The sequence below is a fragment of the Hippopotamus amphibius genome, chromosome 11 (genome assembly GCF_030028045.1).
Source record: "Hippopotamus amphibius kiboko isolate mHipAmp2 chromosome 11, mHipAmp2.hap2, whole genome shotgun sequence".
NCBI classification, from domain to species: Eukaryota; Metazoa; Chordata; class Mammalia; order Artiodactyla; family Hippopotamidae; genus Hippopotamus; species Hippopotamus amphibius.
Genome location: NC_080196.1, coordinates 39,702,007 through 39,714,376, shown reverse-complemented (window position 1 = coordinate 39,714,376; position 12,370 = coordinate 39,702,007). Strand labels below are relative to the sequence as shown.

The following is a 12,370-nucleotide window of genomic DNA, read 5'->3' as shown; positions in this document are numbered from 1 at the left end:
TATTTACTTAGGCTGTGCTGGGTCTTAGTTTTCACATGCAGGATCTTCGCTGTGCCATGCGAGATCTTTAGTTATGGCACACAGATTCTTTGTTGTGGCGTGCATGCGGGACCTAGTTCCCCCACCAGGGATCGAACCCGGGTCCCCTGCACTGGGAGGTCGGCGTCTTACCCGTTGGACCACCAGGGGAGTCGCCAGCTGTTGCTTTTTATGTTAAGAAAGGCCACAGGTGCTGAGCTAACAGCTGAGGCGAAGGGAGGTTGACTTGAGTGCTGACTCATGTTCCTCTGAAAGTGAGGCACGTGAATGTGAGCGAAGGACGTGTATTACAGCCTATTACTGTTACTTGTTTAAACGGAATCGGCTATTTAGAAACTGAAAAAAAAAAACCCTAAAAATGGCCAAAATGGGAATCTTTTGCTGTTCTAAAATTGGTTTTTGCATATGCCCTGAGAGAAAGTTAGCTTTCTGGAAGGAATTGGTATTTCTCTTCCTGTGCCTTTGAGATGTAAATGATCTACCTGGGCTCTCAAGAACTTGAACCATATGTGATCTCTAAGAGTGAAGGGAAAAAAAGGCATTTTTAAACTCTATCAGGAAAACTGTGAGATCTTTGGGTCATTTCAAATAGGATAAAATATTGGAACATTAATTGCTGGTTGGGTCTTTGCCTTCTTACAAGAAGAAAACTAAAGCATTAGTTTTCCAATCAGGAAATGCTGGTATGACAAAGAGTTCACAATTACTTGCTTCTTAGTTTTTGCTAGAGATCAATGTTTTTAAGGGTTAAGATTATAACCATTCATAATTCTAGTCATTATAACCAAGTTCTTCATTGATTACATCACAATCAGGTTTGTGCCTTTTTAAATCTTTTGTCATTTATAGCCAGTTATTGTATTCTGATGCTGTTGCAAAGTGCTTCATCCTTTTTTAAATTTAATATTTTTATTGAAGTCTGGTTGATTTATAATATTGTGTTAATTTCCACTAAACAGCAAAGTGATTCAGTTATACATATGTATACATTTTTGAAAATATTCTTTTCCATTATGGTTTATCATAGGACACTGAATATATTTCTCTGTGCTATACAGTAGGACCTTGTTTATCCATTCCATATATAATAACTTACATCTGCTAACCCCAACCTCCTACTCTATTCTCCCTCAACCCCCTCCCCCTTGGCGACCACAAGTCTGTTCTCTATATCTATGAGTCTGGTTCTGTTTTATAGCTAGGTTCATTTGTGTCATATTTTAGATTCCACATATAAGTGATATCATATGGTATATGCCTTTCTCTTTCTGACTTACTTCACTTTAATGATGTCTAGTTGCATTCATGCTGCTGCAAATGACATTATTTTGTTCTTTTTTATGGTTGAGTAATACTCCATTATATACCTGTACCACATCTTCTTTATCCATTCCTCTGTCGATGGACATTTAAGTTGCTTCCATGTCCTGGCTATTGCAAATAGTGCTGCAAGAAGCATTGGGGTGCATGTATCTTTGCAAATTATGGTTTTCTCTGGGTATATGCCCAGGAGTGATATTGCTGGGTCATATGGTAACTCTATTTTTAGTTTTCTAAGGAAACTCCATACTGTTTTCCACAATGGTTGTACCAACTTACCTTCCCACCAACAGTGTAGGAAGATTCCCTTTTCTCCACATCCTCTCCAGAATTTGTTATTTGTAGAGTTTTGGTGGGGTTGTTTTTTTTTTTTTTTTTTTGGTAGAGTTTTTAATGGTGACCATTCTGAGTAGTGTGAGTGGGTACCTCACTATAGTTTTTATTTGAAAAGTGCTTCATCTTTAAGAAGATTCATAGGAAAGACCTTTTGACAAGTATAGGTCTCTGATAGATTTCAGATCATTCTGCTGAACTGGGTAAGAAATTAAAGAATCCTAATGGAAGACCTGATGGCTTCATAAAAAGTTAACAAAAGGATTGGTTACTGAGTGAACTGGTGAATATGGTTATAATTTTAATGGCTTTTGTCTGGAATATTACTGGTTTTGATCGGTGTTTTCCAGATACAGTAAGTCCCCTACATGTGAATGAGTTCCATTCCCAGAGCATATTCGTAAGTCCAATTTGTTCAAGTCCAACAAAGTTAGCCTAGGTATGCAACTAACACAATTGGCTATATCATACACAAAAAATAAGGAAAACTTTTTTAACCTTACTGTACAGCACCTTGAAAAGTACATTCGTACAATATGACAGCTGGCATACAGGGGCTGGCACACATGTTCGCATCTTTGAAAGTTTGCAACTTGAAGGTTCATATGTAGGGGGCCTAGTGTATCGGGAAGCCCTTTCTCTCATGTTAGTTATGACTTAACAGGAATTTGGTAAACTATACCTGTGGATAGAATTGAGACGCTTTTCTTTTCTCTCTGCCTGGTCCCCGTAGAAATTGGAGACTGTTGGGTTCTGAGCAGCCTTATGAGGTGAATGGGAAAGATTTTTCTGGCATATGCAGGAATCTTGATATTTTGAAGACCTCTAGAAGAGAGAAATCCACTGAAGCAGAGCCTTATGGCAGCCCTTTGGCCTGTTCTGATCATTATTTCTTTCTTTCTACTAATTTGGGTTTGTTTGTTTTTTTAATTATGAGCTGGTACTCAGCTTTCTTTTTCTTATTTATTTATTAGTTTATTTGGCTGCATCAGGTCTTACTTGCAGCACGTGGGATCTTTGTTGCGGCACATGGGATCTTTTGTTGCAGTGCATGGGCTCTTTGTTGCAGTGTACAGGCTTCTCTCTAGTTGTGGTGCACAGGCTCTAGAGCATGTGGGCTTAGTTGCCCTGTCGCATGTGGAATCTTAGTTTCCCAACCAGGGATCGAATCCATGTTCCCTGCATTGGAAAGAGGAGTCTTAAGCACTGGATCACACCAGGGAAGTCCCACTTTGGGTTTTGTTTGCTCTTCTTTTCCTAGTTCCTTTAGGTGTGAGGTTAGATTGGGGTTTTTCTTTTCTGTTTTTTTTATGGAGATTTTTCTTGTTTCCTGAGGTGGACATGTATCATTATAAACTTCCTTCTTAGAACTGCTTTTGCTGCAGCCCGTAGATTTTGGATCATTGTGTTTCCATTTTCATTTGTCTCCAGGTATTTTTTGATGTCCTCTTTGATTTCTTCAGTCATCCATTGGTTATTTAGTAGCATATTGTTAGCCTCCACATCTGTGTTTCACAATTTTTTTCTGGTAGTTGATTTCTGGTCTCATACGACTGTGGTTGGAAAAGATGCTTGATGTGATTTCAACCTTTATACGTTTACTGAGACTTGTTTTGTGGCCCAGTATGTGTTTTATCCTGGAGAATGTTCCATGTGTGCTTGAAAAGAATGTGTATCCTGCTGCTTTTGGATGGAATGTTCTATGTATACACACACACACACACATATACATCTAAGTCCATCTAATCTAAGGTGTCAGTTAAGGCCTGTGTTTCCTTATTGATTTTCTGTATACATGATATATCTATTGATGTAAAAGTTCCCTACAATTATTGTGTTACTGTCAATTTCTCCCTTTATATTTGCTTTATGTATTTAGGTGCTCCTATGTTGGGTTCATATATATTTATAATTGTTATATCTTCTTGTTGGACTGATCTCTTTTCATTATATCACGTCTTTCTCTGTCTCTTGCTACAGTCTTTGTTTTAAAGTCTATTTTGTCTGATACAAGTATTGCTACCCCAGCTTTCTCTTCATTTCCTTTTGCACAGAATATCTTTTTTCATACTCTCACTTTTACTCTTTGTGTGTCATTAGATCTGAAGTGAGTCTCTTGTAGGCAGCATATATATCTTTTAATCCATTCAGCCACTCTATGTCTTTTGATTGGAGTATTTAGTCCATTTACATTTAAAGTAATTATTGATAGGTATGTACTTATGTTTGGTTTGTGTTTTCTGGTTGTTTTTGTAACTCTTTTTAGTTCCTTTTCTTCTTTTGCTCTCTTCCCTTGTGATTTGATGGCTATCTTTAGTGTTACATTTGGTTCCCTTTCTCTTTTTTTGTGTGTGTGTCTATTTTGGTTTGTGGTTACCATGAAGTTTGTATACAACAACATATATACATGATTATTTAAAGCTGATGATCTCTTAAGTTCAAATGCATTGTAACAATGCTGCATTTTTACTCTTCCTCACTCACTTTTAATTTTTTTGACCTCATATTTTACATCATTTTGTTTTGTGTGTCCCTTAACTGCTTATTGTGAATAAAGATGATTTTACTACTTCTGTCATTTAACCTTTCCATTATCTTCATAATTGGTTGATCTACTACCTTTGCTGTATGTTTGCCTTTACCAATGAAACTTTTCCTATCATAATTTTCATATTTCTTGTGGTCTTTCTTTTCCTCTTAGAGAAGTCCCTTTAACATTTTTTTATAAAGTTGGTTTAGTGTTGCTGAACTCTTTTAGCTTTAGTTTGTTTTTAAAACTCTTTATCTGTCCTTCAAATCCAAATGATCACCTTGCCAGGTAGAGTATTCTTAGTTGTAGGTTCTTTTCCTCTCATCACGTTGAATATATTGTGCCACTCCTTTCTAGCCTGCAAGTTTCTGCTGAAAAGTCAGCTGACAGTCTAATGGGTGTTCCATAGTATGTAACTAATTGCTTTTATCTTGCTGCTTTTAAGATTCTCTCTTTATCTTTTAAGATTCTCTCTTTATCTTTAATTTTTGCCATTTTAATTCAGTGTGTCTTGGCATGGACATCTTTGGGTTCATCTTGTTTGTGACTGTCTGTGTTTCCTGGACCTGGATGCCTGTTTACTTCCCCAGGTTAGGACAGTTTTTAACTATTATCTCTTCAAATAAGTTTTGAGCCCCTTTCTCTCTCTTTCCTCCTTCTGGGATCCCTATAATTCAAATGTTAGTATGCTTGATGTTGTCTCAGAAGTCTCTGAAGCTATCTTTATTTTTTTAATTCTTTTTTTTCTGTTCAGTGTGGGTGAGTTCCACTTTTCTGTCTTCCAGTTTGCTGATCCATTCCTCTATATCATCTAATCTACTCTTGATTCCTTCCAGTGCATTTTTAATTTCAGTTATTGTATTCTTCAGCTCTGTTTAGTTCTTCTTTATATTTCTAACTCTGTTAAAATCCTCACTGTGTTCATGCATTCTTCTCCTGAGTTCATTGTGCTTTTTTATGATCATTACTTTGAACTCTTGATCAGGTAGATTGCTTATCTCCACTTTGGTTCTTTTTCTGAAGTTTTTGTCTTGTTTGAAACATATTCCTCCATCTCCTCATTTTGCCTAATTTTCTGTGTTTCTTTCTTTCTTGCTTTCTTTCTTTTTTTGAAACAAGGCTTTTTTAATATTTATTTACTTACTTATGTACTTGGCTGTGCCAGGTCTTAGTTGCAGCACATGGGAACTTCATTGTGGCATGTGGGCTCTTTTTTTTAAAAATTAATTAATTAATTAATTTATTTATTGGCTCCATTGGGTCTTTGTTGCTGCATGTGGGCTTTTTTTCTCTAGTTGCAGTGAGTGGGGGCTACTACTCTTCATTGTGTGCAGGCTTCTCACTGCAGTATAAGAAACTGAGATCCTTTAAGTTGAGTAGTGTGGCAAAAAAAACAAAACAAAACAAAAAAAAGAAGATGCATTCCAGTGTTGCCCCTTGTAGGATGTATTTCTGAAGGGAAAAAGTAGCCTTGGTAGGAGGCAAAAGAAAATTTTAGAAAAATATAAAGCCTTAAAATATTTTAATCTTTTTATATCTTTAATATGTAAATTATTTCTGACAATCACCAAATAATTAACTCAGCTTTTTACATAGACACAAACATGCAAACACACAACATAAACAAATACATACAAACATTCACAATTACAGACACACAATCGCACGTGCAAACATGCACACCTAAAGCAAAGCCCTTATGTATGAAACAAAATTAATACATTCAAAAGATATTTGTAAAACCTGTTTCCTAGGGAAGAAAATAATAATCTATTTCATTTTTTAAAAAATGTAAGCATTTAAAATGGCAAAAATCTGTTTTACTAACAACTTGTGAGAGGCAGAAGGAAGAGAAAGAAAGCTTAAAGAGGGTTTTACCAGGCAGCTTGCCCCATGAAAGGCTGTCTCAAGGGTCAGGAGCTCAGCCGTTGTCTCCACGGCAGCCTCACCTGGGGGCCGGCTCTCAGGGGCCCTCGTTAACCACTTGCTGGGTGGGCAAGTTGATTGGAAAAAGAAAAGTATAGCATCAGTCTGTATGTAGAGAATAATGATAGTCAGAAGGGACAGAAGAAAGGAAAAAATGAGGGCTTCAAAGGCTGAGAATAGTAGCAGTCAATGTGGGGACTTCTGGGGGGAGAAAAAGCAAGGTAAATGGAGACCCAAGGCCAGGAGGAAAAAAGAAGTAAGATCTACGGAAACATTTACACATCTTGAAACTGGTGGGGAGAAGTCAACACGGAATGCAGTGTGTCCTCCATGGGACACTGGACTTACAGGTGACAGCAGTGAGGTGGGAAAGATGCTCAGAAATGTTCAGTGGTTGTATGCTTAAGAGCAAGTGCCTTCCGGGAGCAGCCAGCAGAGGCCGTGGGAAAGGGGGAGACCCTCTTTTCTCTGGGGAAGTTTGAGCCTGCTTGCTTCCTCTTGACACCGTTGTTCCCCTGTGCAGAGCCCCTTCCTTCACCCTGAGGTGGAAATGATGAATAAGAGTGTACAGCTCTACCATCCCAGGGCTATCTGCACCCTCTCAGGCTCCCACCTTTCCATTTCCTCCCCTCCCTTCTCAGGGCTAAATCAAACTTTCTTCCAGGACTCAGCTTAAAGGTCTCCTCCTCCAGGAAGACTTCCCTGACTCTCCAGCCTCCAAGGGTTGAAACTCCTCCTGTGGCCCCCAGTGCTTCCCTCAGTACCTATCACACTGGGTCCACATGGACCTGAATGACCCCACCCCTCACTAGGTTGGGAGCCCCTTAGAATGTGGCCTGTGTCTTGCTTTTCAGGGTATCCACATTCCTAGCCCAGAGCCTGCTATGCAGTAGACGCTCAGCAAACCTAGTGAAGAAAGAGGGGATGGAAGGCCACAGCAGTGGGTGACAGCTCTCAGAGTATCGCACTTCCCAGGGACTCCTACATTGTTCAAAAGTCTTGTTTTAGGCTTGGTGAGGGGGAGCTGGGGGATGAGGTGGAGTTTCTAGTGTCAGCAGCTGGTGCCAGGAAAAAGATTAGAGAAGGAGGAAAGGGACAAGGAAGCTGACATTCTTGTATCCTTTGTGGGTATTTTCCCACCTGTAACTGTCTATAGTCTTCACAAGAGTCTCCAGAAGTGAGAGAAAAAAAGGAGTAGGAAGAAGAGGCCAAAAGAGCAGGAGTAATCTGTCCCTCGCCAGCCCAGCTACTGTAAACATCATTTGGAAAACAAGGAACAACGGGTCGTTCTGTCACTCTATTCTGCTTGAGGGTACTGGTCCATTCATTCCACAAATATTTATCGAGCACCTGCATGTGGCAGGTGTTGTTCTAGGTACTGGGAAAATAACAATGAAGAAAATATGGTGCTTATATTTTGGGGGGCGATAACTATGTATACTGTCAGGTGATAATGTGTGTGAAGGAAAAAGTAAAGCAGGGTAAGTGGATTAGAGAGGGATGGGGGGAGGGGCTGCTTCACATAGGTTGGTCGGGAAGACCTCTGTGATGGCTTCTGAGCAGACCCCTGAAAGAAACAAGAGAGGAAGCCAGTGGACACCTGGAGTAAAACATCCCAGGCTGAAGAGACAGGTGCAAAGGCCCTGAGGTTGGAGCATGCTGGGTGTGTAAGAGAAATTGCAAGGCAGCCAGGGGAGCTGGGGCAGAGGGAGGGAGGGCAGAGTGGTTAGGAAGGAGATCGGAGGGATGACAGGGAACTGGCTGTTTGCTTGGCACTTGGGATGTTTCCTCTGAGTGTGTGGGGAGCCCTGGCAGGATGTGAGTAGCAGAGTAGAGGAGGAACGTGATCTGACAGGTTTCAACAGGATCCCTCCAGCTGCTGGGTGGAGAGTTGACTGCAGAGGGAGTAAGGGTGGTGTCAGGATGACCAGTTAGGATGCTACTACTGCAACAGCCAGGGCAAAAGACTGTGACAGCCAGGGCCAGGGCGGTGGCAGGGGAGGGGATGAGAAGTGGTGGGATCTGAATGCACATTGAAGGTGGGGCTGATAGGGTTCGCTGAGGGGTTGGTTAAAGGCTGAGAGAGAGAGAGAACCCAAGCTTGATTCCTGGATCCTTGACCTAAGCAACTAGAAGGGTGGAAGTGGGAAAGCCTGGGAGTTAGGGCAGCCTTATGGAAGAAAACCACGAGTATGGATGACGACTCATTTTGAGATAGCTGCGGGGTACGTGTATTAGTTAGCAATTGCTTTGTGACGAATTACCCCCAAACATAGCAGCTTAAGAGAACACACATTTATGTCACAGTTTCTGTGGGTCAGAAACCCAGGCACAGCTGTCACGGATCTTGTGACTCAGGGGCTCTCGCCTTCAGTGGAGGTGTTCAGCTGGCACTGTGGCCACCTCAGGACTCGACGGGGGAAGGATCCGCTTCCAAGCTCACTTAGGAGGCTGTTGGTAGGATTCAGGTCCTTGGGGGCTGTTGGTTGGTGATGTCCTCCCTGACCATGCCGGCCTCTCTATCGAGATGCTTCCACTGTGGCAGCTGGCTTCCCACAGAGAGCACGCGCAGCACTGAGGTCATCGTGGTCTTGTAACCTCATCTTAGAGATGACATCCTATCACTTCTGCTGTGTTTTATTTAGAAGAGGGTCACTAGTCCAGCCTGCACTCAAGGGGAGGTGACAAGTGTGAATATCAATTGGCAGGGACCTTTGGGAACCATGTGGAGACATCTGCCACAGCAAGGAGGCAATTGGACCAACAAGGACAGATTTCAGGGAGAGAGCCAGACCAGAGCTCTCCACATGGGGGTTACCTATGATGGGCCTGGGCGAGGAGAGCTGGGAGCGAACGAGACTGAGAAGAGAAGGGGACCAAGGACTGAGCCCAGGAGCTTGCCAATGTTTGGAGGCCAGGGAGATGCAGGGGGGCCAGCAAAGGAGATGGAGGAGGGCAGGTGACGTAGGTGATGAATGGGGAGAGTGGTGGCCTGGTGTCTCATAGGCCAAGAGAGAAACCTGTTTGCAGGACAGAGAGGGATCAGCTGGTCAAAAGCCATGGAGAGGTCCGGCAAGAGAAGCCGAAGCTCTGGATTGGACAGCGTGGAGATCATCTTAATAAGAGCGGTCTCAGTGGAGTGGAAGGGGTTCCAGAGAGAATAGGAGGCCAGGAAGTGGAGGTGGACACGACACTTTCCGAGGACTATAGGTGTTGAGGGGAGCACAGCCTTGTATCTGAGGGCAGCAGGTAACTCTTAGTTGAGCTGACTCTTGGGAACTCCGCCTCTCCCTCCACCCCTCCTACACACACACAGACACACAGAGACACACACACACACATATACAGACACACACACATACACGATCTTCCCACTGCTTTCCCAGCTGGGACAGGGGATTAGAACCCTGAAGTTGTTTTCTTTCTTGTTTCTGGTACCAAGTCACACCTTGTGAGACTAGGGTGGAGACACATGCTATTAATCCTCGGTCATCAGTTTGAGGTTTCCTAAATCCCAAATCAGCCACCCCAGAGGATCTGGTTTAGAAAGCAAACAGCGCTAAGCAAATCTTATTGCTGAGTGCCCTCTGGTGGTCATTTTGGGACCTGACCTGGATCTAAATCTGTCCTTCACAGGACGGTGGGGAGAACTGAGCGAATTGTTAGACTACCTGCCAAAAACCGTGTTCAATAACAGTGGGCTGCTGTCATTTGCTCATGGTTTGGAGGAGCATGGTCAAAACAGTGTCTCTGACTTCACTCCCAACATTTTTTGAAGGAAAAGGAATTATTCTAAAAGGAGGTCCCTCTTATTATCTTGATAAAAGTAAGAGTGCTCCAGGGAACCAAGTGGGACATTCATGTAAGAAGATAATCTAGATTCAAATCCTGATTTTGATACTATGTGACCTTGATCATATCACTTAAGTTCCCTGAGTCTCAAGTTTCACCAAACCATAAAATGGGAACATTAGGATTAAAACTACCCAAGGTGGTAAATGTAAAGAGCTCTCAGTAAAAGATGCTCTCCACTAGTTAATAGTAGTGGCATACCAGCTCTCAGCACTGGGGATGTATTGCTTTAAAATAGTGGTTCTCAACTGGGGGCCGTTGTGCACCCACCCCACCCCGCCCCGCCCCGAAAACATTTAGGAATGCCTAGCGATATTTTTGTTTGTCACAGGCTAGGAGATGCTTAAAAAAAAATGCTGGGGGATGCTACTGGCATCTAGTGGGTAGAGGCCAGGGATGCTCCTACACATCCTACAATGCACAGGACAGCCCCCTGTGAGACAGAATTAGCCAGTCCAAGATGTCAATAGTGCTTAAGTTGAGAAATCCTGGAACTTTCTTAAATGGGGATTCTTCTTGCCATGTTATGAACCAACATGAGGAACTGCTCTTGAATATTATAAGGAAAGCAGAGTGATGCATGAAGCTGGAAAGGGGGTCTACAGTTATACGCAGGAGTAAAATGAGGCTCCAGATTACTGTGCTCTACGGTATGGTAGCCACAAGCCAGCTGCATGTGGCTATTGAAATTGAAATTAATTAAAATGGAAGAAAACTTTAAATTTGATTCCTAGATTGTAATGACTACATCCCAAGTGCTCAATAGCCACACACGGCTAGTGGACAGCACAGATGTAGAACAGTTGCATCAGCACAGAAATTTCTATCGAAGAGCGCTACTCACAAGGGACTCACAAAGGACTAGGCGGGCAATCCGTAAGAGAAAAGCTAGAAACTAAGGATGTGCAGAGAGGAGGGTACCACGAGAGACAACGGGATACACCAATGAGATGGTTAAGTAGGCACAAAGGCGGTCTATAATTAAATGCCAGAACAAGTCACAAACACACACGTACGATAATTGATCCACACAACCCTCCCTCCCCCGAGAGTCATTCTTAAGCACAGCAAAGTTGAGAATCCCGAAAATGCAAGGAGAATCCACAGAAGGCAGGCAGGGAAGGGGGCGCCATCGCTGGGGAGCACTGTCCCTCTCTCCCCCTTCTTCCTGGTATGGTTTAGTTTAACTTGCGGTACAAGCTTCCCAGCCCAACAGGTGGCCACGAGTCGACTGTACTGACGGAGGAGTGTCTGTGGCGGCCTATCTTGCTTAAAGTCTTAGGGTCCTTGTAAAGGGAGTATGCATACTTGGTGACGAAGGGCAGACAGAACACGTGCAGGAGCATCCGGGAGACCTGGAAGATCAAGTGCAGGTACCTCAGCTCCCTGAACTGCTCTTTGATGGTCCTGTTGGTGAGTAGGACGATGGAGAAGCTGAGGAGCTCATAGGTGATGATCCACACAGTGTAGCACAGCAATCCCACATAGTTGCTGTTGTGGATGCAATACAGGAAAAAGGAGCTGACCACGAGGGTGATGGTGGATAGGCAGACGTTGATGTTCTTCTTGTAGGTCGTGACCCAAGAGACTAGCTCAGAATTTGTCTCCCTGTAGATGCTGAAGTTGTCTTCATAGCCAATGAATGCAAGCTCGTTCACTTCAAAGATGAGGAACTGGATGGTGTTGAGGAGACAGAAGATGCCCATCATGAAGGAGAGCTTCTTTTCATTCATTTTATACTTGTTTTACCAGAGCATCAGCTGCAGAAAAAAAAAAAAAAGTGGAGATACCTGACAAGATGGCAGAGGTACCCCAGGAAAAATCCTCAAGCTACTAGTTATAAATGAAAGAACTGAGAGGGATAATGGTATATGGACAGGCAATGGGCTGGAAATCGAGGGATACGGGCTCTGGCCCTGCTCTGGCCTCACTAGCTACAGGTGAGCACATCACTGGGAAGTGAGGGCATCGCTTGCCTGGGATACTCCTCAGGTAGCTCTGCTGTTCCAGCGGCAGCTGTGCTTTAAGGTGGCACAAAGGGTACTCCTGTTGGTGTCAGGCTTGCGGAAATCAGGAAGCTCCTGTATCTGGAATAATGGTAGAATCAGTTCTGGGCTCCTCTCTGGGATATTTATTTCTCTGAAGAAACAAATTTTCTCAGAAAACTAGCGTGGCTCCTCAAGGGCCTGGAATCGTCCCTGACCTTCCCCTGAGCCTCCATTTCTTTCTTTCCAACCCCTCAGAACGGTAATTTCCCTGTGTTATTCCCTGAGTCTGACCCCGAATTGTCCCAAGTCACAGGATTCAGCCAGCAACGAATGGAATGGGGGAAGGTATACGGATCCAAGGCTGACTACCTCATCTGCCCAG

General features: G+C 43.0%; 1 protein-coding gene across 1 annotated transcript; it reads right to left on the bottom strand.

The window, feature by feature from the left end:
* Positions 1-11,178: 11,178 nt before the first annotated feature.
* On the bottom strand, positions 11,179-11,733 carry TMEM217B (transmembrane protein 217B). The gene has a single exon (XM_057698277.1). It carries the CDS (start codon positions 11,731-11,733, stop codon positions 11,179-11,181), a length of 555 nt encoding a protein of 184 aa, XP_057554260.1.
* Between the last annotated feature and the right edge of the window lie 637 nt (positions 11,734-12,370).

Coding starts and splice junctions, on each gene's coding strand:
- TMEM217B (XM_057698277.1), bottom strand. CDS start 11,733: ATGAATGAAAAGAAGCTCTCCTTCATGATGGGCATCTTCTGTCTCCTC.